The following is a 26845-nucleotide window of genomic DNA, read 5'->3' on the forward strand; positions in this document are numbered from 1 at the left end:
TTTTACTGTTACAAGCAATGCTGTGTTAAACATACTTATACACATATGTTATAAATGTACAAAGAGTAAATATTTTCTAGGATAAATTATCACAATTGAGACTGCAAAAAGTTATGTTAAAATGAAAGGGCCTGTTTCAGATGAGTCTGATTTCGACAGGTATGGAAAAGAGGGGAAAAGGAAGGGCAAAAGCATGTCTTACATGGTGACAGTCAAGAGGGCACATGCAGGGGAACTCCCATTAATAAAACCATCCTCCTTTATGCAGTGGACTGTCATTGAAGGTTATCACCAGTGTGTAGGAGCTTATTATCCTGGTTCTTTTACTTCTACCACTCTGATGCTTCTCCCTTACTCTCAGTATTGACCCCTATGTTCTCCCTCTTTCCTATACACGGGTGTTTCCCAGAACTCTATGCAGGCTCCAGGTTGACCTCAGCCACTTTCACAGCTTCAGTGACTCCAAAATCTATCTAGCACTATTCAAATCCTCTCTCTCTTCACAGTTAATGCTCTGGTTCAAGTCCTCATCATTTCTTACCTCTCCTGTAACAAGACTACTATAACTAATCTTTCTGCCCCAGTTAGGTCTTCAGATTGTCCCCAGAGTTTATATTTGAAAGCAAAAATATAATCATAGTGCTTCCATTGATAACCTTCAATAACAGTCCACTACATAAAGGATAATGATCAAATCCATGGTACATCACATTAGTTCCTTTGCAATTTTGCCACAATATACACATGAAAGAAAATATGTCTGAAGTACCAACAATGATTACCAGATATTTTCTTTATCCCCTCACCTATCTCCTCATTTCAGAAGCTAGATCACTGTGCAGTCACTGTCTTCAGAGAGGGCTGCTGCTGCATTAAAATATATATATATATATTGTGTAGGTTTCTTCTTGGCTTTTATATTCCCAAAGCCTATGCCTTTGAGGGTTGGAGAGGAAACTGAGCATGACAGAATATTTTGTTTAAATTTTATGAGATTAAGCTCCACCTTTTAGATTGAAAAAATATTTTCCACATGCTGAGAAAATAAGCAGTTGAGAATTGCTGACTACATAGGCACTGGAGGGTCCAGGAAAAAGACACCTGCCTCCTGCCACCTAAGCAGACCCTAGAGCAAGACCTCAGAAAAGGAAATGTGTAGTGAATTGAAGGGATGGCTTTAGAACACCTTCCAAGAGTCTCCTTGGACCTAGAGAGACATGGAAGGAACAGAATGACATCAAAGCTTTTAAGAGAGGAGGATGAAAAAGCTTGACGGAATGCCTGTGTAGACGATGATGCTGAACACCACTTGGCCTTCTCACTCATCTGAAACTATGTTGGCCTCCAAGACACACCCCAGGGAAAGCTGAGGCCTACCCCAAAACAACTGAGATTGGGTTTTTACCACATTTACTGGAGAGGGACTCAAAATGGAAATTATGTTATATAAAATAAAAGTTATGATTTTAGCACACTTGGATTCTGGAATAATAGTTACATTTGCTACATCCCTTTCTAGCCTCAACTCATTTCACTCCCTCAACCCCATCTTCACCAGCTTTCCCCACTTCTGTGTAGTCCTGGCTGTAAGCACACCAAAGGGTTTACTGTTCCCTAACTATCCTATTTGCTTCCTTCAAGGCTTTATCCATTCTGCTTTCTCTCACTGGAATGCCCTTTATCAAAATTTTTCTCCTGGAATATACTCTTCCTCCATGAATAAACTAAAGTATTACATCGCCTTACCCCTAGCAGAGTGATTCATCTTGCAATAGAACTCCACAGTAATTGACAGTGATTCAACTTACTAAGTCATACAAAAATAGAAGTATGACTATTTATATCTATCTCCTCCTCCCACTCCCACTGGTGTGAGGTCATAGAAAACTGAACTATATCTAGTTTATATTTCCAGTGCCCAACCTGTTGCATCTGCCATAACTTAGCCTATTCAAAAACTTTACAAGTGGTTTCACAGAGCTATATATATACACACACTATATATGGGTGTGTGTGCATAAGTATATATATTATTTTATATATATAATATATATAAGAATATATATACACACACACTTTTACACATATATATAACAGTATTAATCTCATGTGTATTTAAGAATTAAAAGAGTTACTGCACGTAAAGCTCTAAGAACAGGACCCAGCACATAGTAAATGCTCAATGAGGGTTGGCTTTAGTTATTGCTAACAGTTGAGTTCTTCCTCAAGGCTTGGGGCTCACATTCCTTTTACTTTTCTCCATATCCTATCCCAGAGGATTTAACATTGCATTCAACTTAAATAAAGCCAAGTTGATAGTCCTGGATTTTTTAGTTTTATTTTTTAAATGTATTTAATCTTAATTTTTACTTATTTTTAATTTGAGTGGCACATAGTAGATGTATATATTTACAGGGTGTATGAGATATTTTGACATAGGCATACAATGGATAATAATCGCATTAGGGTAAATAGGGTATCTATCACCTCAAAAATTTATCCTTTCTTTGTGTTACAAACAATCCAGTTATACCTTTTTAGTTATTTTTAAATGTACAATAAACTGTTGTTGACTATAGTCACACTGTTGTGTAATCAAATACTAGATGATATTCATTCTATCTAACTATATATTTTTGTATCCATTAACCATCTCCACTTCTACCTCTGCCACCCCACTACACTTTCCGGCCTCCGGTAAATGTCATTCTACTGTCTATCTCCGTAAGTCCAATTGTTTTAATTTTTAATTTTTTAGCTCCCACAAATATGTGAGAAATGTGAAGTTTGTCTTTCTGTGCCTGGCTTATTTCACTTAATATAATCTCCTCCAGTTGCATTTTTGTTGTTGCAAATGACAGGATCTCATTTTTTTACAGATGAATAGTACTCCATTATGTATATGTATCACAATTTCTTCATCCATTTACTTGCTGATGGACACTTAGGTTGCTCCCAAATCCTGGCTATTGTGAATAGTGATGCAATAAACATGGGAGTGCAGGTTTCGATATACTGGTTTCCTTTCTTTGGAGTATTTCCCCAGCAGAGGGATAGTTATGGATCATATGGTAGTTAAATTTTCCATTTTTTGAGGAACCCCTATACTGTTCTCCATCATGGTTGTACTAATTTACATTCTCAACTGTGTACAAGGGTTTTCTTTTCTCCACATCCTTGCCAGCATTTGTTATTGCCTATCTTTGGATAAAAGCCATTTTAACTGGGGTGAAATGATATCGCATTGTAGTTTTGACTTGCATTTCTCTGATGATGATCAGTGATGTTGAGCATATTTTCATATACCTGTTTACCATTTGTATAGCTTCTTTCGAGAAATGTCTATTCAGATCTTTCGGCCATTTGTTAATTGGAGTTTTTTCTTATTGAGTTGTTTGAGTTCCTCATATATTCTAGTTATTAATCTGATGTCAGATGGATAGCTTGCAAATACTTTCTCCCATTCTGCAGGTTGTCTCTTCACTTTGCTGATTGTTTCCTCTGCAGTCCAGAGGTTTTTAACTTGATGTGATCCCATTTGTTCATTTTTGTTTTGGTTCCCTGTCCAATCTAATGTCCCAGAGAGTTTCTCCAATGTCTTCTTTTAGTAGTTTCATAGTTTCAGGTCATAGATTTAAGTCTTTAATCCATATTGATTTTATTTTTGTATATGATGAGAGAAAGAGATCTAGTTTCATTTTTCTGCATATGGATATCCAGTTTTCCCACCATCATTTTTTGAAGAGACAGTCTTTTCCCCAATATACATTCTCAGAAACTTCATTGAAAATGAGTTCACTGTAGATTTATGGATTTATGTCTGCATTCTCTATTCTGTTCCATTGGTCTATGTGTCTCTTTTCTTTGTACCATGGTGTTTTGGTTACTAGCTCTGTAGTATAATTTGAAGTCAGGTACTGTGATTTCCCCAGTTTTGTTCTTTTTGCTCAGGATAGCTTTGGCTATTTGGTTTTTTGGGGGGTTCCATGTAAATTTTAGGATTCTTTTTTCCATTTCCATGAAGAATGTCACTGGTATTTTGATAGTGATTGCACCGTCTGTAGATTGCTTTGGTAGTACGGACATTTTTAAAATATCCATTCTTCCAATCCATGAACGTGGAGTATCTTTCCATTTTTGGTGTCCTCTTCAATTTTTTGCATCAATCTTTTACAGTTTTCATTGCAGAGATCTCTCATTTCTTTAGTAAAATTTATTCCTAGGTATTTATTTCATTTGTAGCAATAGTAAATGAGATTACTTTCTTGATTACCTTTTCAGATTGTTTGCTGTCACCATGTAGAAATGCTACTGATTGTTGTATGTTGATTTTGTATCTTGCAACTTTACTAAATTTATTTATCACTAATAGTTTTTTGGTGGAGTCTTTAGGTTTTTCCAAATATAAGATTGCATCATCTGCCAACAGGGATAATTTGACTTCTTCCTTGCCAATTCAGATGCCTTTTTTTTTTCTTTCTCTTATCTGCCCTCACTAGGACTTTCAGTATTACGTTGAATAACTAGTGAAAGTGAGCATCCTTGTCTTGTTCCAGATCTTGAAGGAAAGGCTTTCAGTTTTTCCTCATTTAGTATGATACTAGCTGTGGGTCTGTTGTATGTGGCTTTTATTTTGTTTATGAATGTTCCTTCTATACCCAGTTTTTAAAAGTTTTTATCATGAAGCGTTGTTGAATTTTATCAAAGGCCTTTTCATCATCAACTGAAATGATCATATATTTTATATCCTTCATTCTGTTGATATGATATATCACATTGATTAGTTTGCATATGTTGAACAATCCTTGCATCCCTGGGATAAATCCCATTTGGTCTTGAACAACATTTTAAAGTGTTGTTGAATTAGGTTTGCTAGTATTTTTGTAGAGGATTTTTGCATCAATGTTAATCAGGGATATCCATCTATAATTTTCTTTTTTTATTTGTCTTTGGTTTTGGCATCAGAGTAAGACTGGCCTCATGGGATGCGTTTGGAAGTATCCCCTCCTCCTCTGTTTTTCAGAATAGTTTGAGTAGTATTGGTATTAGTTTTTCTTCAAATGTCTGGTAAAATTCAGCAGTAAAGCTGTTAGGTCCTGGGCTTTTCTTTATTGGGAGATTTTAAAATTACAGCTTAAATTTCATTACTCATTATTGGTCTTTTCAGGTTTCTGATTTCTTCATTGTTCAAACTTGGTAGTTTGTATGTGTCTAGGAATTTATCCATTTCTTCTAGGTTTTCCAATGTATTGGCATATACTTGCTCATAGTAGCCACTAATGATTTCTGTGGTATCAATGATAACATCTCCTTTTTCATCTGATTTTATTTGAGTCTTCTCTTTTTTTCCTAATCAGGTTAAAGGTTTGTTGATTTTGTTTATCATTGCATTTCAAAAAACCAACTTCTCATTTCATTGATTTTTTTGGTGGTGTTTTCTTGATTTCAATTTCACTTATTTCTGCTCAAATCTTTATTATTCCCTTTTTTCTACTAATTTTGGGTTTGGTGTACTCTTGCTTTTCTAGTCCTTTAAATTCCATCAGTAGGTTGTAGTTGTTTATTTGAAACTTTTCTACTTTTTCAATGTAGGCATTTATTGCTATAAACTTTCCTCTTAGTACTGCTTTCGCTGAATCCCATAGGTTTTGGTATGTTGTGTTTCCATTTGCATTTGGTTCAAGAAATTTTTCAACTTTCTTTTTAATTTGTTTATGGTAATTAGGAACAGATTGTTTAATTTTCATGTGTCTATATAAAAATCCTCTTATTAATTTCTAGTTTTATTCTATTGTGCTCAGATAAGACACTTGATATTATTTCAATTTTTTGAATTTTTTAAGACATATTTTGTAACCTAACATATGGTCTGTCCTTGAGAATGATCCATGTGCTCAGGAAAAGAATGTGTATTCTGCAGCTATTGGATAAAATGTTCTGTACATATCTATTAGGTCTATTTGGTCTATATTGCAGATTAAGTCTAATGTTTCTTTGTTAATTTTCTGTCTGAAAAGTCTGTTAAATGCTGACGGTGGGGTGTTGAAGTCTCCACATATTATTGTATTAGGATCTATCTCTCTCTTTAGCTCGAATGATATTTGCTTTATATATTGGGAACTCCAGTTTTGAATGTATACTTATTTACAATTGTTGCACCTTCTTGCTGCATTGATCCCTTTATCATTACATAATGATCTCCTTTGTCTCTTTCTGTAGTTTTTGCACTGAAGTCTATTTTGTCTGATATTAAGTACAGCTACTCCTGCTTTTTTTTGTTTGTTTTCATTGGTATGGAATAACTTTTTCCATCCCTTAAATTTTAGTCTATGTGTAAATTCGTGAGTAACAGTTAAGTCCCCAGAAAAACAAAATTATAACACTGTAACTGGTGTGTGAAGTACTCATATCCACTCACATCAGATCTGGGCCAGACCAGGAGTGAAAACTCACTGGTAATAGTCAGTACCCAGAAAAACACAGAAATTATAACACTGTAATTGTGGTGTGTAAACTATTCATATCTGGAATAGAAAAACTAAAAGATGAACCTACCAAAAATAATAACTACAAGAACTTTTACAGATCGTAGTGTGCTTCTTTATAGGTGAAGTACGTTTCTTGTAGGCCATAGATGGTTGGGTCTTGTTTTTTAATCCATTCAGCCACTCTATGTCTTTTGATTGGAGAGTTTAGTCCATTTAGATTCAATGTTATTATTGATAAGTAAAGACTTACTCCTGCCATTTTGTTTGTTGTTTTTTGTGGTCTTCTCTTCCTTTTTACCTTCCTTCTCATCTTCCTTTTAGTGAAGGTGATTTTCTCTGGTGGTATGTTTTAATGTCTGCTTTTAATCTTTTAGATATCTAGTGTATGTTATTTTATTTGAGGTTACCATCAGGTATGCAAATGATATCATACAACGCATTTTTAAACTGATGGCAACTTAATGCTGATTACATGCACAAACAAGCAAAGGGAAAACTAATACAAACTCTACACTTTAACTTCATCTCCCTACTTTTTATATCTGTATCTGTTTATATCTTATTAGACTGTGTCTTGAAGAGTTATTGTAGTTATTATTTTTGATAGGTTCATTTTTTAGTCTTTCTACTCAAGATATGAGTAGTTTATACACCACAATTACAGTGTTGTAATAGTCTGTGTTTTTCTAGGTACTTACTATAACCAGTGAGTTTTGTACCTTCAGATGATTTCTTATTGCTCATTAACATTCTTTTCTTTCGGATTAAAGAACTCCCTTTAGTATTTCTTGTCTAGACAGGTCTGGTGTTGAATATATCCCTCAGCTTTTGTTCATCTGAGAAAGTCTTTATTTCTTCTTCATGTTTGAAGGATATTTTCACTGGATATACTATTTTAGGAAAAAAGGTGTTTTTCTTTCAGCACTTTAAATATGTCATGCCACTCTCTTCAGATCTGTAAGGTTTCCAGTGAGAAGTCTGCTTCCAGACATATTGGAGCTCCTTTGTATGTTATTTGTTCCTTTTCTCTTGTTCCTTTTAGGATCCTTTCTTTACCCTTGACTTTTGGGAGTTTTATTGTTAAATGTCTTGAAGTAGTCTTATTTGAGTTAAATCTGCTTGGTGTTCTACAACATTCTTACACTTGAATATTGATATCTTTCTTTAGGTTTGGGAAGTTCTCTGTTATTATCCCTTTAAATAAACTTTATACCCTAATCTCTCTGTCTACCTCCTCTTTAAGGCCGATAACTCTTTGATTTACCCTTTTAAGGCTATTTTGTACGTCTTGTGGTCATGCTTCATTCTTTTTTATTCCTTTTTCTTTTGTCTCCTCTGAGTGTGTGTATTTAAAATAGCCTGTCTTCAAGCCCACTAATTCTTTCTTCTGCTTGATCAATTTAGCTATTAAGAGACTGTGATTCATTCTTCAGTACGTGCTGCTGGTGGAGGAGGGGAAGAGTGGTGCAGGCAATTCAAGACTCTCTTTCCTACCTTCTTCAGTGCCTCTTTCCTCAGTATGATGCTAAAACCAAATAGTGTGGTCGCTCACCTGGTTTTTGGTTCTTATGAAGGCGTTTTGTTTTGTGAATAGTTGTTCAATTTGGTGTTCCTGTAGGGATGGGGGCGGGGGCGATGATTTCTGGAGGCTTTTGTTTGGCTATCTTGTTCCATCTCCTCCTTACATTTTTTTTTTTAATCTTTTCAGTTTTAATAGAGACAAAGTCTCACTATTTTGCCCAGGCTAGCCTTGAACTTCTGACCTCAAGTGATCCTTCCCCCTCAGCCTCTCCAGTAGCTGGGACTTCAGGTATACACCACCACACCCAGCTTCTAGTCCTATTCTTTATGCCAAGATTTAGTGTTATTTCTTCAACTGCCAGGATGTCATCTTACATGTGCCCCACCTGCCATCTTCACAACACATTTAAAACCACAATCGCCTTTATCTAGGATCATTTCTGGATAGTGGCCAGTCTCATAAGGAAGATGAGAATTCACAGAATACTACAGAAATTCATCAGTGATTAAGCTTTGTTTACAAAAAAAGTGGTATGACAAAACCAGAGAGCTCCCTAGCCTCCAGTCATCAGAGATTTTAAGGCAAAGGCTGCACATATTCTACAATTAAACCAGAGATAGATGGGAGTGGCTGTCAGGAAATCTGTCATGCCACTCTCTTCAGGTCCATAAATAAAACAGCAGAACAAAAGCTGATATCTGTTAATTATGGCAAAGTATTGGGACAAGAAAACTTATGAGGGTTCTACTGCACCAACAAAGAAGGATCTGCTTACTCAAGAAGTTTTTAGAGCTGTCTAATTAGATCCTATGTTTAGTGTAAAACCCTCCAGGCTTTCAAGAGCCTTGGCAAATCCAAGTCCCCTTAAGCAAGGAATACTTCTCCAATAAGGAGGCTCTGGTATCTAGTCCACTCCCATGGACAGATAATGAGGTTCTGCCTAGGGAAGGGCAAAAAGACGAATGATCTGACAGTATCTGGGGCCCCAAGAATTTAGTAGGCTGGTTCTCTCTCCACAGGCATGACAGAATATGTTTGCCCTCATCTCTAGGACAAGCATCAAAACCTTTGATGCTATTCCCCCCTTTCCAGGCAGCCTTGAGGGTCTCTGACAGTCTGAATCTGCAGACATGCAGATTAGTGATAGTGTAGTAAGTGTCCTAAAGTGAAAATCGCAGTAAAGATAGTATGCTGTCTTTAGAAAGGCATGCAAGGATACACAATGGTGGGGGGAGTGGAAATGAGGAGTGGCAGTGAGGGACAGTATTAATCTTACTTATTTAATCTCTATTTTAAAATGGTTTCACCTATTACACAGAATATGTACATTTTGTGTAGGCGACAGATGCTGACCATACTTGGTTATCACCTCCTCTTGGAAGCCTCCCATGATTCCTCTATATGGAGTCAGGTGTCCTTTCTCTGTTTTTCCAATGCATTTTATTTATCTCTGTATTATATCACTAATCATATTCAACTGTATTTATTGATTCACTTGTCCGTCCCTCCCATTATACTAAGCTTCTCAAGAGTTGGGAATGATGAGGGCATGCACTATGACTGGCACACAGAATGCTCTAATACAAATTAACTGATGGATTGACTGAAGATAACAACCCCTCACTCAATACCCTAACTCAGAGATTAGGAACCTTTTTCTATAAAGGGCCAGATAGTAAATATCTTAGGCTCTTCAGACCACATAGTTTGTACAACTACTCTACTGTGCCACTGTGGCACAGAAGCAGTCATAGGCTGCTTACATTCATAAAATGTAAATGAATAGGTGTAGCTACATTTCATTAAACTTTATTTACAGGTACTGAAATTTAAATTTCACATAATTTCCATGTGTCACAAAATATAATTTCTTCTTTTGATTTTTTTTCCAACGATTTGAAAATGTAAGATCCATTCTTAGTTCACAGGCTGTACAAAAAGAGGCAGCAGGCCAAATTAGCCCGGGGTCATAGTTTGAAGACACCTAACTTCCCTGAAAGGCATGACTGGTGATTCAGTAACCAAGGAAATGCTACTTAAAGGGGTGATTATTCACATCTATAATAGCTACTGAGTAACTTTGGGTATGTCTCAAACTTTCAACAACTATAAAAATTGAGGTAGCATCATAGAGTTTTGTAAAGAAAAATTATATAAGAAACCATATGATCTTTGCAAGTTATGTAATTTCATTTGTGAGGAACATGAAAGCCTGTTGATAATAACAGTAACTAGTATTTGTTGAGTACTTTTTATGACTAGACTTTGTTCTGTGATTCTTCAATGAATGAATCCACTTAAATATCACAACCATCCTAAGAAATAGGTTCTATTGTTATCCAACTTAATAACTAAAGTATGAATAAATTCCCTAAACCTCAAAACTAAAAATTGGTAAGGGGTGTGGTTTTTGAGCCAGGTAGTTCAACTCCAGAGTCTGTTCTGTAACCACTAAATATACTACCTCTTAAGAGGATAACAAAAGTAAACTTTCAAATATTTCTCTAAGCTTTCTCTTTCCCATTCTCAAGATTAGAAGAGTGAGCTCAATGGGAATGACTGGCAAGGAGTGCAATGTGAACTACAATCTCAACTGGAAACTAGATATCTACGAAGATGGAAATCTAAATTACTAGCTGGCAAGCTGTGGTGATGTGGCCACTGTTTAGCCTAGGAGATTTTGATAGGCATACAGACACATGGGCCTATCCAGAAAGGAGCTAGTCATCACACTAGATCATCATCTGTTTGGGAACTCACGCATACTATTAAGTAAGTAAGTGAGTTTACTATGTGTCTTAGTCCATTTGGGATGGTATAACAAAACACATAAACTGGGAGCTTACAAACAATAGAAATTTATTTCTCACAATTCTGAAGGCCGGGAAGCCATTAAAAAGTGAGCAAGATCTGAATGGACAGAGATGTACCCATTAGGTCTGCTGAGCCACCAGAGAGTGATGAAATATTTGATTCTTCCACTATGAAGCACTAAGAGAGCTAACGCCACAGAATATTGCCCAATATAGCATGTATAGGAACCAATGAATTCAGAAAGCATTGAGGACTTCCTTTGGTGAATGGTGTAAAAGAAAGGTACCAGTTCAAAGGTGGTATAGCATCTTTCTGCAGGTTCCTTTGAATGCCGCGAAAGAATGTAATAAATGCATAAGAATTTTATATAGCTCCAACATAAAAAATTTTTTCTGGCCCAACCTATTACCTGCATCCACAGAATTGAAGTAGTTCTACCTTAGGGTAAACAATGTACTTTTTAGGATCACAAAGTGGTTCCAAGGACCCACTGAAAAATATCAAAAGATCCATATACACCCGAGATTGGTATGAATATTTATGTGCATGTTTCTGGGGAAGTGACTCATTGCATTCATCAGAAACTTGAAAGCTCAAAAGTTGAAAGGTCCTTGTAAGCTAAGTGGTATCACTATATTTTCAAGTACATTCTCAAACAGGCATTTTCAACATTTGACCACCTGAGTGAAAACTGGATTGTAAGTTTTTGAGTAGCTTAGTTTAAATCAATCTAGGCTTAACCAGAGGTAACCTAGGAAACTCAGAGATATCAATCCATTCCTCCCCATCGAGAAAGAGAGAGAGAGAGACAGAAAGAATATGTATGTTACACCCAGATTATTTCTGTAGTCTATTCACTTTCCCACTTTCCTTGAGAGCTGTGTTACATCTGTTTTCTCTGTCTCTATCAGCCAATTGTCTCGCTTCCTACTTCACTGAGAAAACTCAAGTTATCAGGAGAAAACTTCCACAGATTCTCACCTCCTCATCTACCCACCACTGGGTACTGACACTCAAATTTGCTTTTCCCACCTGTTATTGTTTTCCTCCACAGCACTGGATTCCATTCTTTCTCAAGGATATCACTCTAGCAAATCTCTTCCCTCTCTCATTCAAATATCACTTTCTCCTTTCTTTAGGATCATTTCCATTAACACACAAAACAAGCTACAAGCTATTATTTATCTTATCCTAAAATACACGCCCCCCCAACACACACACAATTTTGCCCCACTTTTCCATTGCTGCATCTACTTCCAGAGATCCCAATATATAACAATGTCCAAAACTAAATTTCTGACATTTATTGCTCAAATCCACTCTCCTTCTCTATTTCTCATTTCTGTTGATAGTAACTGCATTCTCCCAGTTTCTAGGGCTAAAAACTTTAGAATCATCCTGAACTTTTCCTCTTACACCCATATTCAATCTGTTAGGAAATCTCACAACTGATTCCTACTTACCATTCAAGGTTCTAATTAAGTTCCTATATTTCTTCTTGAAGCTTTCCAGAATATTTCTGACTTCACAGAGCTCTCTCTTTTTCTACATATCTCTGCTGGCATTCAGTTGTGTGTTGTAATGCTTGTAAATATTATCTTTTCTAACTCACTACAAATATGAATTATAGCTCAGACTGTCTGCCTCCTACAGAACTAAACACACTAATGTGTATTTAGTAAAGAATCCACAAACATCACTCTAAGTGCTTGTTTTTGTTGCAAGTTTCCAATAAAATTGGTACACAAACAATACTTACTTCCATTAGTGATGTTTGGCGACAGAGCTAAATTTCCTGCATTTGCAAAGGTATCCGTCATTTCTCCAAACACCAGCATCATGAGAGGAAGTCCAGCTCCATGGATGATGGCAGCCAAAGTTCCCACCACCATATACAACTTGTCAAGCCAATTTGAATAGCGAAACTAAAAAGAGAGAAAAAAGAATAGCAGAGGAACAATTAGTACAGTTTCATGGATGATTTGCTTTCCCTTCAAAATATATCCAAAATCCAAACATTTTTCAGACTACTACTGATACTACCCTAGTCCAAGATACACTCTACCTTTGCTAAATTATTGCAATAGTCTAAGTAGAAATGGACATTTGATTCTTCCATTGAGTTCTGGCCTAATTCTTCACATTGGATTTGGTCTGTCTTCTTATATGAAGTCTAATGAGAAGGATGGGACATTTTGGGAAACTGCAAAAGTATTTAATGATACTATAATATAGTATTTGTTGCTCTAGTTTCTAAGAATAGAAGCCACTTATCATCTCATGGGCAAAAACTTGAATGCCAAAGGTCCCTCTGAGGATACCACGGAGGAAACGTTGTGTTGCTTTAAGAAAGTGGTTTGGGTTAAAGAGCTGCCACACAATGGAACTGGCATAAATGTAAATTATTTGAAGATAATTAGGCCTCAATAATGAGCAAAAAAAATGAGTCCAATGCATGCTTGTCAAGAAACATTTTTTCTGAGAAGACAGAATATGGCAATAATGAATGACCAGTGGAGATCTGCATAATCTCTTTAAATGTAGGCAGGTCACAGGAAGGAAAGAAAAGCTTCTCTGAACCCAAAAAGTTACAGGAAGAGGACACAGTTAAGAAGAATGGGCTCAGGGCCCCCTTGGGAAGTGATTAATACTGCTCCCCTATAACTCAGGGAACTAGCTAAGGATTGAAAGAAAACCAAAGGAAAGAAAAGAGAAACGGGATAAAGCCAGCTGTGGGTGTCTATGAATAAACCCCAGGGCAGAAGATTATCATGTGGCTGGAAGACGTAGCTGTAGGCAACAGGTTTGCAATGCAGGGAGGAAACTGGGTAAAAAAAATCATAGGCCTAGGCAGGAAATATAAACCAAAACAAAGATTAGGCAGCAAAAAAGACATAACCACAGACAGCAATATTTTAGAACTTACGTATACTTCACAAGGGGATAGACATCAATCCTAAAGTTAGCTTACATGAATCTTACAGTAGCAACTGGGGAATTTGGTACTGGACTGCTAAGTGGAGACACAAAGAATGGTTATTACCAGAAATGAATGGCAGTCCATAAAGCAGGAGATAAAAAGTAAAGTCAAATTATGAAATGATTAATGAAAATTAAGATATGGTGTAAAAACAGTATCTAATAGATACTTAAGTATTTGCATTTATCCTTTTTCTAGCTCTTAAAATTGTAATCAAATGAGCTCAAGTTTGGGTTCATGGCATAACTTTCCATGTTATGTTATGGGTTGATGACCTAATAACATCATCATATTTACAGATTAAAACATTAATGGGAGAATCATGTTTTGGCATGTTGTTTCATATTTCATTGAAACACTGGCTAAATTTTGCACTATGTATTTTGTCTTAGATAAGAATTCATCTGCTTCCTTAAACACAAATGAAGGGGAAGAGGTTACATTACATTTTAGAGATTACATTAAAGTAGACAAAATATCAAACTCCTAAGTACAGGAAGAGAAGATAGTTGATATGAAAAAATTTCTCCCATCACCACCAACACAGGACATTTTACCTCCAGAACTATCATTGGCTATAATAAAAATAAGTGGATCATGAAAGTAAACATTTACTGAATGCCTATTCAATGACAGGTAAAATCCAGCGATAAATGCCAAAAATATAACCCCTGCCTTCAGAGAGACTAAAGAAAAACGTATATGCAATACATACTCTGCATACTTTGACAGCACAGTGCATAGAATAGACATAAAACTGAGTCAATCATCATTCCCTCCTTTGTGAAAAGGCTTCATATTTAAAAGAGGTGATGCTTCCTTCCAGCTTTGAAAGTTGACCAAGTGTTAGAAGAAAAAAAAAGGCATTTAAACCAAAAAGAACAGGAAACTGAGACAGAAAAGAGTACAATGTGCTTATAAAAGATTGAGTCCCCTCAAGTTTGGGGTGTAAAGTGTAAAAACAGAAAGAAATAGCTGACTGATCAAAAAACACCCTTCACTGAGCTGGGAAAATTGGAATTACATCTCTTAATCTTAGACTAGAAGGAAGGAGATTAAAGTGAGTACTAATTTTCCAGGAATAAAGACAGAAAATTGAAAGAGTTCAGAACCTCGTATTTCCTTTTGTATTTTTTAAAATTATTTTTTGTTTATTTTAACTTCTAAGTTCAGGGGTACAAATGCAGGTTTGTTACATACGTAAACTTGTTTCATGGGGGGTTGTTGTACAGATTATTTTGTCACACAGGTATTAAGCCTAGTGCCCATTAGTTATTTTTCCTGATCCTCTCCCTCCTCCCACAATCCACTCTCTGAAAGGCCCCAGTGTGTGTTGTTCCCCTCTATGTGTCCATGTGTTCTCATCATTTAGTTCCCACTTATAAGTGAGAACATGTGATGTTTGGTTTTCTGTTCCTGTATTAGTTCGCTAAGGATAATGGCCTCCAGCTCCAATCATGCCCTGCAAAGGAGATGATCTCGTTCCCTTTTATGGCTGCATGGTATTCAGTGCTCTTTATGTACCACATTTTCTTTATCCAGTCTATCATTGATGGCCATTTAGGTTGATTTCATGTCTTTGTTATTGTGAATAGTGCTGCAATGAACATACAATGCATGTGTCTTTATAATACAATGATTTATATTCCTTTGGATATACACCCAGTAATAGGTCAAATGGTATTTCTGTCTTTAGGTCTTTGAGGAATCCCCACACTGTCTTCCACAATGGCTGAACAGTGTATAAATGTTCCTTTTTCTCCACAACCTTGCCAGCATCGGTTATTTTTTTACTTTGTAATCACAGCCATTCTGACTGGTGTTAAATGGTCTCTCATAGTGGTTTTGATTTGCATTTCTCTAATGATCAGTGATGTTGAACTTTTTTTATATGAATGTTGACCACATGTCTTTTAAGAAGTGTCTATTCATGTCTTTTGTCCACCTTTTTATTGGGTTGTTTGTTTTTTCTCGTAAATTTGTTTAAGTTTCTTATAGATGCTAGAATGCCGTATTTCTTAGCAACACGAAGCAAGATTGATTTCTAGAGAGAAGGGGGTGAGAAGGTTTGAAGAAAGTGGTAACATAATGCTGAGTAGGACAAAAGCCTCAGTCAAACGCCCTTGCTCTGTAGTTTATTAGGAACGAGATTTTAGGGGAAACAAATCTTAACAACCTTCAGTTTCTGAATTTACAAAATGAGGAAAATATTCATACACACAGAAAGCCTTACATAGCTGTTATGAGGGTAAAAATGAGAATACAAGAAACTTTTGTTGAGCATACAATATACAAATATATGATATAAGCAGGTACTGTCACTGGTTTTGAAAATATAATAATTAACAAGACTTTTCAGTCTCATAAAGTCAAAGAGCAGGCAGACCAAAAAACGTTGTAGCACAGGTGAAATGTAAGATAGAAGTATAAACTAATTGTAATTGGAGTCTTTTTTAAAAAAAAAGAAATGTGCCGGACATGATGGCTCACGCCTGTAATCCCAACACTTTGGGAGGTTGAGGACAGAAGGATCGCTTGAGCCCAGGAGTTTGGTACAGCCTGGGCAACATAGGGATACCTTTTCTCTACAACAAATTTTAAAAACTGTCTGGGTGCGATGGCATGTGCCTGGGGTCCTAGCTACTCCAGAGGCTGGGGTGGGAGATCACTTAAGCCTGGGAGGTTGAAGCTGCAGTGAGCTGTGATCATGCCACTGTACTCCAGTCTGGGTGACAGAGTAGGACCTAAAAAAAGAAGGAGAGGCCGGGTGCGGTGGCTCAAGCCTGTAATCCCAGCACTTTGGGAGGCCGAGATGGGCGAATCATGAGGTCAGGAGATCGAGACCATCCTGGCTAACACGGTGAAACCCCGTCTCTACTAAAAAAAAAAAAAAAACTAGCTGGGCGAGGTGGCGGGCGCCTGTAGTCTCAGCTACTCGGGAGGCTGAGGCAGGAGAATGGCGTAAACCCGGGAGGTGGAGCTTGCAGTGAACTGAGATCCGGCCACTTGCACTCCAGCCTGGGTGACAGAGCGAGACTCCGTCTCAAAAAAAAAAAAAAAAGAAAGAAAGAGAGAGACAAAGAAAGAAAGAAAAGAAAGAAAGAAAGAAAGAAAGAAAGAAGGGAGGGAGGGAGGGAGGGAGGGAAAGAGAAAGAAAGAAAGAAGAGAGAGAAAGAAAGAAAAGAAAGAAAGAAAAGAAAGAAAGAAAGAAAGAAAGAGAAAGAAAGAAGAGAAAGAAAGAAAGAAAGAAAGAAAGAAAGAAAGAAAGAAAGAGAAAGAAAGAAAGAAAGAAAGAGAAAGAAAGAAAGAAAGTTTGATTAGATGCTAACAGGAAAGAGAGAGAAGGTGAATCAGAACCACATAAAAGGCATGTTGATGAGTGCTGAATGCCAAAGATTGGGCTTCCCAGGGCAAAGAAGTAGGAGGTACTGACAGGAGAGAGGTTTAGGTAACATTCAGCAGGTTAGATGGCAAACATGACTTGGATTTGAGAGGGAATTCATTCGTTCATTTATTCATTTAACATTCAAGGGATATGTGAATATTTTCAAATATCTTTCAAATATTTGAAAGAACTCAATAAGCTCAGGCTTGGTTCTAGGTACTGATAACAACAATGAGTAAGACAAGCTACCTATCCTCACAAAGCATACATTCTAGTGCATATAGCAAAGGGGGAATAGAGGTATTCAACATTCATTCAATATTTAAGTTCCTATGAAAGCTCCAGGCACTGTTCTAGGGCATTTGGGGTACAGTAGAGAACAAAATATATAAAAAAACTCCTGCCTCCATGGAGCCTACCTTCAGAGAGAAGACAAACACATAGAAAAGAAATCAGACAGTGATAAATATTCAGAAGCCATATATGGTATGACACAGAGATAGGCAGGGTCACCTGGTTTAGATTGGCTGGTCAGAGAATGTCTTTCTCAGGAAGTAACATCCATGATGAAACTTCAGTGACAGGAAGGATACAGTTCATCCTGTGATGATCTGGGGACAGTGCATTTTAGGCAGGAGGGGCTAATGCAAAGGTACTTAGGTAAAAACCAGCTTGCTGTGTCCCAAGGACCAAATAGAACGAACACTGTGGCACAGCAGAGTGAGGGAGAATATTTGTCTGCAGTAAAGTCAGAAATAACAGAGGTCAGATATGTACGGCATTTTGTGATGACAGGAAGGAGTCTGGGTTTTACACTGAACTTCCTTTGTAAGCAGAAAGGAAAGCATTTAATGGTTTCAAGGTAGGGACCAAAGCGGTATGATGTGGCTATTATGGGTAAATTTTTAGAAGAGCAAAAAGGAAGGAGGGATACTAGGAGATGAAAGAGCAGTTGAGAGAGTAAAGTCTTGACTAGGTGTGGTAGACAGAATAATTCTCCCCCTACAGCCTGTCCAAATCCTAATCCCAGGAACCTGTGAATATATTTCCTTACATGATAAAAGGGACTTCACAGATTTAAAAGAGCTACAGATAGGGGATTACCCTGGATGATCTAGGAGGGCAAATGTAATCACAAGGGTTCTTATAAGAGGGAGGAGGGGGCCTGGAGTCAGTAGGAGATGTGATGATTGAAGTAAGAGGTTGGAGTGAGGCAAGGAAGGGCTTGTGAGTCCAGAAATGCAAGTGTCCTCTAGAAGCTGAAAAGGGGAAGGAAACAGAGCTTCCAGAAGAAATGCAATCCTGCTGATACCTTGACTGTAGCCCAGCAAAACATTCGATTCCAGAATAGTAAGATAATAAACTTGTGTTGTTTTAAGCCACTAAGTGAGTGCTATTTTCCTACAGCAGCAATAGGAAATGAATGCACAATGTCAAAAGAGGGATGATAAAGAGACAGGGCAGAGCTGGAAGAAATCACAGGTTGTGGTCAAAGACTAATACACGTGTGTGTGTGTGTGTGTTTATACCTTTGTAGAGGAAAGCCCACCCAAACAATAAGCCCAAGATCCTGTCCACACGTGTAATTTACTAAGGTACTACAGTAATTTATGAGGCACGGTTGTTGGAACTGAAGAAGTCAGAGAATGTTGAGCCTTATTTGTAAGGTTACCAAAATACTCAAAAGAGTAACAGGAACATAAGGTGAAAGAAGTAGAAGCAATCAAATGACAAAGTCCTCAAGGAATGGGGGTGGGGGTGTAATTCGAGGATACCGCTGAAAATAGATAGAAGATAGCATAATTACGCAGAGTGAAACTCAAATAACAAAGGAATTTGCATGAGAATAAAAAATAATTTGAAAATGGCTTTGTGGAACTATAGGAATGTCCACATCATCTCTGACTCCTGTGATAAGGAGTTGAGGAACTCTAACTTCACAGGTGAGGGTAACATAAGAAAAAGCCTGACACAAGAAAAAGAAAAAAACCTAACACAAGAAAAAGAACTGGAGGAAAATCAGCAAACCATGACATAACAGAAGCAAATACAAAAAATATAGGAGACAGTCTAAGTGCTGCTGAGAGATCAAGATAGAATTTTAAAATGTCCACTGAACATTGAGAGAGGCAGGAACAGGAGCCAAACTTCAATCGGTTGAGAACTAAGCGAATGGTGAAATCAAGACAGAACGCAAAGGCCACTTTTGTGGGTGAAGGGAGCTGGCAGGGGTGGCTCCATGAAGGGCATCAGTAAGATCACAGTGCCTTGAGGTGTCAATGCCAATGGGACAGACCCAGTTGAGAGGAAGAGATAGAAGATATAGAAGAGAGTAAGTGGTAATAATGATGTAAGGTCCCTGAGAAGGCAGAGGAGATAGGAGCCAAAGTATAAGTGATTAGTCTTAAGATTAAAACTCTGTCGTGACTGGAAAGTTGGAGGAGGAAACAGATTCAGATACAGGTAGGTTTATATGATTATTGCAGCTGTGAAGATCAAGGAGTGGTTTCCATATAACCATAAAAGTTACCCAAGTTGGTTGGAGGACCAAAGTGGAAAGGGAGACACTGAGCCAGGTAGCATAGTCTTGGATGATCAGATGGTCAGAAGATCAAAAGATAGCAGCAATAAAGAACTCTTCAATTCCAGAGAGATGAGTTTAACCAATCATAAATGATTACAGTTGTTAAAAACAACTGGGCATATCTGAGTCTATCCTACTTACTAGCTATCCAACCCTGTGATTTTTGAATGCATTACTTAACTTCTCTGAGTCAGTTTCTTCATCTGGAACATAAGAATAACACAAGTTTCTAAATTGCGGGACGTATGTCCCTATATGAAGATTATGTCATGCAATAAACATAGGGTCCTTAACAAATGCCTGGTACAAAAGAAACACTTAACATTGTTAGGTATTATCTATTTAGAAAAAAATTAATGTTTCCATAAGACACACATAATAGAAAGCTCAGAGTTCAATCTACAGTGCACAATTCTTGCAAGAATATATAATCTTTTTTTTTTTTTTTTGAGATAGCGTCTCACTCTGTCACCCAGGCTAGAGTGCAATGGCACAATCTTGGCTCACTGCATCTTCATCTCCTGGGTTCAAGTGGTCCTCCCACCTCAGCCTCACGAGTAGCTGAGACTACAGGCATGTGCCACCATGCCCAGCTAGTTTTCGTACTTTTCACATAGACAGGGTTTTGCCATGCACCCAGTCTGGTCCTGAACTTCAGGGCTCAAGTGATCCGCCAACTTTAGCCTTCCAAAGTGCTGGGATTACAGGCGTGAGCCACAGCACCTGACCAAGAGTGTATAATCTTTAAGAAGTTCATTATGTGTAGAAACTGCAGCCCAACTTTTATTTTTCTTGCTCTATGTGTCACATTTCCTCACTTGCTTTAGATTTTATTCTACTTTTGTGTTTCTGTAAATGGTGAAACAAGGTCTGATATAAATTTAAAAGGCTAGTATAAATTTTGAATGTATTCCTTACTTCTTTCATCACTTTTTTAAGATTGCTAAAAAGTCTCATAGTGGAAATAAATTAACAGACATTGCAGACAAGAGCTGACACAGCAGCTCTGAGGCCGCTATGTTTAGAAAGGCCTGTATACAAACATTAGCGCTTGGCTGGAACTTGGATTTGGGAAGGATTACCACCATTCTAACTGATAAATATGGCCAAACTATCTGTACAAACAATATGGTTCTTCCTTCTGCAGTTCTGCCTTCCTTCTATGAGTCTGAAATTTTGGTGCAAGCTGGGCGGGTGCCTACATGATCAGCGCCTAATAAAATTCTTGGGCACTGAGTCTCTAATAAGCTTCTCTGATAAATAGCATTCCACAAGTGCTGTCTCAACTCATTGCTTGGGGAAATTCAGTGTGCCCTGTGACTCTGTTAGGAGAGAACTCTAGGAGCTTGCACCTGGTTTCTTCTGGACTTCTCACCACTCACCTTTTGCCATTGCTGATTTTGCCTTGTATCCTTTTGTTGTAATAAATCTTAGCCATAAGTCCTTTGAGTCCTCCTAGCGTGAATCATTGAAGTTGGGCTTCTTGGAAACCCTGAACACACAATGTTTTTGTCTTCACTGAAAACTATTATTAATAAGCAATGCCAGTGACATCACCAATATATTGTTAAACTTTTATTATGTTCTTGTGTTTGTAAGTTTTATATTGAAGTTACATTCAACGTTTTCTATGTTGACATTTCAGGAAAAAGATGTGAGGAAAAACTATCTGAGTAGTAGAGTCATCAACAGGCTTAGTATATATTCTCTCTATCCTGGCCCCATTGTGCATCCTCAGACAAGTGAACATGTCTGGCCCCAGTTTCTTCATGTGTAAAATTGGAATAATAATAGTATCTATCTCAAAAGGAGTTGTAAGGATTAAATGAGATTATATATGAAATACTTAGGACAATGCTTGGCACATAGTGCTTTATGTGTGCTAATACTACTACCTTATATTAAAGCTCCATATTTTTATTCTTGTGTGCCTTAAAATGAATTGAGTATTGATAACATTGCCTCTATATAGAAGGTCTGTTAAATTTTCTAAAATATAAGACTACTAAGGTTTAAAAAAATTTAACTACAAATAATAAAAACTGAAAGTCTCAAAGTCACAGCACTGAAATCCTGAGGATAAATACAACTTTAACCTAAACGCTTCTTTCCATACAACAAATTAACAGTGAAAACTGTCACTTGGTTACTCAAGTAGTCTGAGAATGACTCAAGTACATAGTCTTATCTCACCAAAATTCCAAAGGGCATAGAGATAGAAAAAAAGCAGGAGTCATGATAAGAGCAACAGTAGCACAGGGAGATGAAGATCACATAAGGGAACCATGAAGTCCTCAGTATAAAAGCCATATGAGTGTTTTTTCCCTACCTACAACTATTTTATAGTCAATTTATTAACATCCATTTTACAAGACAATCTATCCATTCCCTTACCTTAAAAAAATTGCTGTTACGACTGAATTATAAAGCATGTGCTGTTAGACTTAATTGGTTTAGCAGTCTTCCAGGTTCTAATCTCTGGAATCTTTCACCTAACAGTTCATCTAAAATTGTACTCTTAGAAAAAAGGAAGAATCCAGGTAGATAAGAGGTCATTAACTAGGTGGGGCACACAGTGGCTTACACCTGTAATCCCAGCACTTTGGGAGGCCAAGGCAGGCGGATCGCTTGAGATCAGGAGTTCAAGGCCAGCCTGGGCAATATAGTGAGACCCTGTCTCTACAAGAAATACAAAAGTTAGCTGGGTATGATGGTGCACACCTATGGTCCCAGGTACTTGCAGGGCTGAGGTGAGAGGATTGGTTGAGGCTGGGAGGCGGAGGTTGCAGTGAGCCGAGATCATGACACTGAGGTCATCAACCAACCATACCTATATGATACCTGTCTGATTTCAAGTGTGATTAAAGAAAAGCTTCTAAAAAACCACTATGCAACCAGAAAATGAAATAAAGAGTTACGATAAGGTTTTCGAATTCTAGATTTTCATCCATTTAGCACAGGGGAACAATGGCACATGACATATTTGAAATCATAGTAATAAATAATAAATTGCTACCTTTTATTGTTAGAAATGGATTTTGAACTAAATGACCTAAAGTTTGCATAGTAATAAATAATACATTGTTGCCTTTTATTGATAGCAATGGACTTTGACCTAAAAACCTGCCAGAATTTCAGAGCCATTAAAGACAGCATTCTATGTGATTGGTTTCCTCTATGCAGATGGGAGAGGTACTTGTGTAAATAATGAATCACTGGCAACATCATTCATTAGAAGAATTGAAATCTAAGTTAGGAATGGTGGCTGTACATTAGTAATATACATAGCAAGTTATGATTAGCATTCTCCTGAAAATAAGCTAAATCAACCAATTTATTTTGCTTCTCCATTAACATACCCTGTAAGAAAATCTTACATCAAATGAAATATCTCTTTTCCATGTAAGGAGATGTCAAATTTCCAAAGTATTTTGAATAGTTCATAAATTCAAAACTCACCATTGAAAATACACTGACAGTTGGTTTCTTTTCCTTCTTATCTTTTTCACTGCAAAACAGCAATGGAATTACATAAAACTTTAGAAATTACATAATTTATAAATTATCCAAATTAATATAGAATGTATATTTAATGACAAATAGGATGAAGAAATATGTCTATATTATACAGTTAAAAAACAGGATAATAATAGTATAACCCCATTTATAATGTTTAAGTATGTTTACATATTTCTTAGAAATCTACATATGTGGTTATCACTGAGTGTTGGAATCTCTCTAAAAATATTTTCTTCCTTGTGCCTTTGATATTTTCTGATTTGCTATGATGAATACATACATACACCCATTGCAATTAGAAAAATATACATACTGAAAAGTTACCTGTTTTTATTCTAATTAGAAAATCATTCATCTTTCCCCTTGATTATGAATTCCCTTAATTGTCATCTGAATAATGATGGCAGTAGATATTTTATCCATCTACTACCTAGATATTATTCTTAATCATTCCCTTTCTTTGTGTGTGTGTGTGTGTGTGTGTGTGTGTGTGTGTGTGTGACGGAGTCTTGCTCTGCCGCCCAGGTTGGAGTGCAGTGGCCGGATCTCAGCTCACTGCAAGCTCCGCCTCCCGGGTTTACGCCATTCTCCTGCCTCAGCCTCCCGAGTAGCTGGGACTACAGGCGCCCGCTACCTCGCCCGGCTAGTTTTTTTTTTGTATTCTTTTAGTTGAGACGAGGTTTCACCGTGTTAGCCAGGATGGTCTCGATCTCCTGACCTCGTGATCCGCCCGTCTCGGCCTCCCAAAGTGCTGGGGTTACAGGCTTGAGCCACCGCGCCCGGCCCAATCATTCCCTTTCTACTGAAGTGTAGTGGCAATTAGATGCCGGACATAACTAGCCTAAGAAGAAAATTAAATTACTCTTTATGAGCAAATCTAATTGTGAAAAAAATGTCTGGAGCCCTAAATGGACCATTATGAAATAAATGCACTCTAGAAAGTTATGGTAAAAAATGATGTTCTATAAATTGTCAAAAAGTTGTCCTCAGGCATAAGGTCAACTATTATTTTGAGCCCAGATACAAATGAATCTAACTATGTAGCCCATTTTCTACTCTGTGTAACTGCCACCTAGGATGTGAAAGCAAACCAACCGTAAGAAATCTGCCTCATCTGTATTTTTGTAGTTATAAAAGAAAAAATATTTTAGAAAAGATTTGTGTTATTTTTTACACGGTTTTTAAGTTCATAAGGTAAAGTCATCTTTGTCTTTGTTCTTTACACTAAGTGAGGTCAAAAGAGGTAAGGAGACTTCTAAAGAAAAAAATCCAGAGTTTACCCATTTGGCTTTGGAGTAATGTTAGACAGACATAAAATACACAAACATAACTCTTCAGGTTTGTCCCACCCAATTCCCAGTAAAGGCATGGTTTCAGTATCCCTGGAACCAGGATGAAAGGAGAAAAATAGCCAAAAATAGTTGAGTTTTAGCTTTAAGCTTTTTATTTATTTTTTTGTTCTCTAAAACTGCTGCTACTCTGGAGAAGTTATAACGTTCCAGGCACTGGCTAAGTAAGCACTTCCTACACACAATTCATAAACAATTCTATGAGGAAGACACATTTTTGTTCTTTTAGAGATGTAGAGGAGTGAGAAGAGTTAACTTGTCCAAGGTCCACAGCTATAACTAAGCCAATATTTAAATGCCAAGTCTGTTCCCTGACCACCAAATTATAAGGTGCAACTTCAGATTTCTGAGATACTGCATCACACTAAAATGCACTTTCACACAAACTCTCACCCCTACTAGATTACGTACTTAACCCCATTAGCACAAAACACAGTGCTTAGAAAGACAAGTCAGCTGCATCCATGTCCCTACAAAGGACGCAAACTCATCCTTTTTTGTGGCTGCATAATATTCCATGGTGTATATGTGCCACATTTTCTTAATCCAGTCTGTCACAGATGGACATTTGGGTTGATTCCAAGTCTTTGCTATTGTGAATAGTGCCGCAATAAACATACGTGTGCATGTGTCCGAATTGATGGGTGCTGACGAGTTGATGGGTGCAGCACACCAACATGGCACAAGTATACATATGTAACAAACCTGCACGTTATGCACATGTACCCTAGAACTTAAAGTATAATAATAAAAAAAAAAAGACAAGTCATTCATCAAATACAATTTTAGGAAAGAACCTTTGCTAATAGACATATTCCAAATAGCACTATAATCCCAGCATTATCTACTACCAAAGCCACATGCTTCTTTACAATCCCATGTTAAAATAAATTTAAATCAATAGCAATGAACACAATTTAATAAGAACTACTTATCTAAAATATAATCTCTAATTTGAAAAGTCTGTAGACCATGATAGAACCGGTAATAGAAATACGTGAAAGATCAATTTTCTTTACTGTTTCCCTTCACATACCCTCAATATTTCTTGGTTAAATCTAACTAAATGTTTGTATAAGTACATAATTCTTTAAGCTATCAAGTTTTCAAAACTAAAAAGTTAAAAACAAAAAGTGGAATACCTATCCTCCACTCTATGGAGACTTTTTCATGGTTTACATGAACATTTTTGTTACAAAAATTTTCAATTTCAATCACAAGTTCTCCTACCATTATCACATCTAAGAAAAGTGATTACAATTTTTATATTGGCTAATATCCAATGCACATTAAAATCTCCCAAGAATGTTTTCCATAGGAATTTTTCCTTGTTGAACATTTAGGTTGTTTTTGTTTTGTTTTGTAATGTTCACACACTACATTTGGTAGCTATATCTCTTTAGTCTCTCTTAATCTAGAAGTCCTCCTTTCATTTTTTTAGCATTGACTTTTGTAAAGGAACAAGAAGAGCTGTCTTATAGAATGTCCCACATCTTGAGTATACCTGTATCAAACTGAATACAAATGGGAGGTGCAATAAATGTAAAATACACATCAAACAGGAGATTTAGCATAAAAGGGAATGTAAACTATCTTATTAATCATTTTGATTATATGTAGAAAATCCAATCTTTTGGACATATTGAGTTCTATGAAATATATTTACAAAATTAGTTTTATCTTTTCATTTTTAGTTTTTACTGTTGCTACTAGAAAATTTTAAATTATAAATGTGACTCACATGATAAATCTATTGGATAGTCCCAGTCTACAAGTTTAATTGTATTCAGACTAAATGTTTTTGCAGATATATTAGTATTTGCTAGGTGATGTTGTTTACTCAAAATCCAAGTGATGAGTCATTTACTACAGTCTATTCTACAATGAGAGATACCAGGTCTGATCACTTGGTTAAGGTGCTAACTGCAAAATCTTTAATTGGAAAAGCACATTCTCCTTCCAATTAGTAAACATTTTGAAGAAAATTCTTACAACTTTTTTCTGATGGTTTAGAGTTCATTGCCAATCCTCACGTGAATCTATTATAACAATGGAAGTTTCACAATAATAGTTGGAATTTTTCTGTAAGGATCATTGCTTTATTTTCTCTACCTCTCACACTTTCTTTCAGTTTCCCTCCTCTCAGAATATTAAGGCTTCAACAGTAGCATTCAGTATCTCAAAATCGATTACAGTTATGCTGT

General features: G+C 36.7%; 1 protein-coding gene across 1 annotated transcript in view; it reads right to left on the minus strand.

The window, feature by feature from the left end:
- Positions 1-26845, minus strand: part of ABCB1 (ATP binding cassette subfamily B member 1) — a 220523-nt gene that overhangs the window by 73740 nt on the left and 119938 nt on the right. The window contains exons 4-5 of the mRNA XM_033193869.1: positions 23233-23281; positions 12584-12749 (exon numbers count right to left, since the gene is read on the minus strand). Coding sequence (XP_033049760.1) covers positions 12584-12749; positions 23233-23235 — 169 coding nt within the window. The 5' untranslated portion in view covers positions 23236-23281. The remainder of the gene's footprint in view (positions 1-12583; positions 12750-23232; positions 23282-26845) is intronic.

Source organism: Trachypithecus francoisi, unplaced genomic scaffold (genome assembly GCF_009764315.1).
Source record: "Trachypithecus francoisi isolate TF-2019V2 unplaced genomic scaffold, Tfra_2.0 Lachesis_group4, whole genome shotgun sequence".
NCBI classification, from domain to species: Eukaryota; Metazoa; Chordata; class Mammalia; order Primates; family Cercopithecidae; genus Trachypithecus; species Trachypithecus francoisi.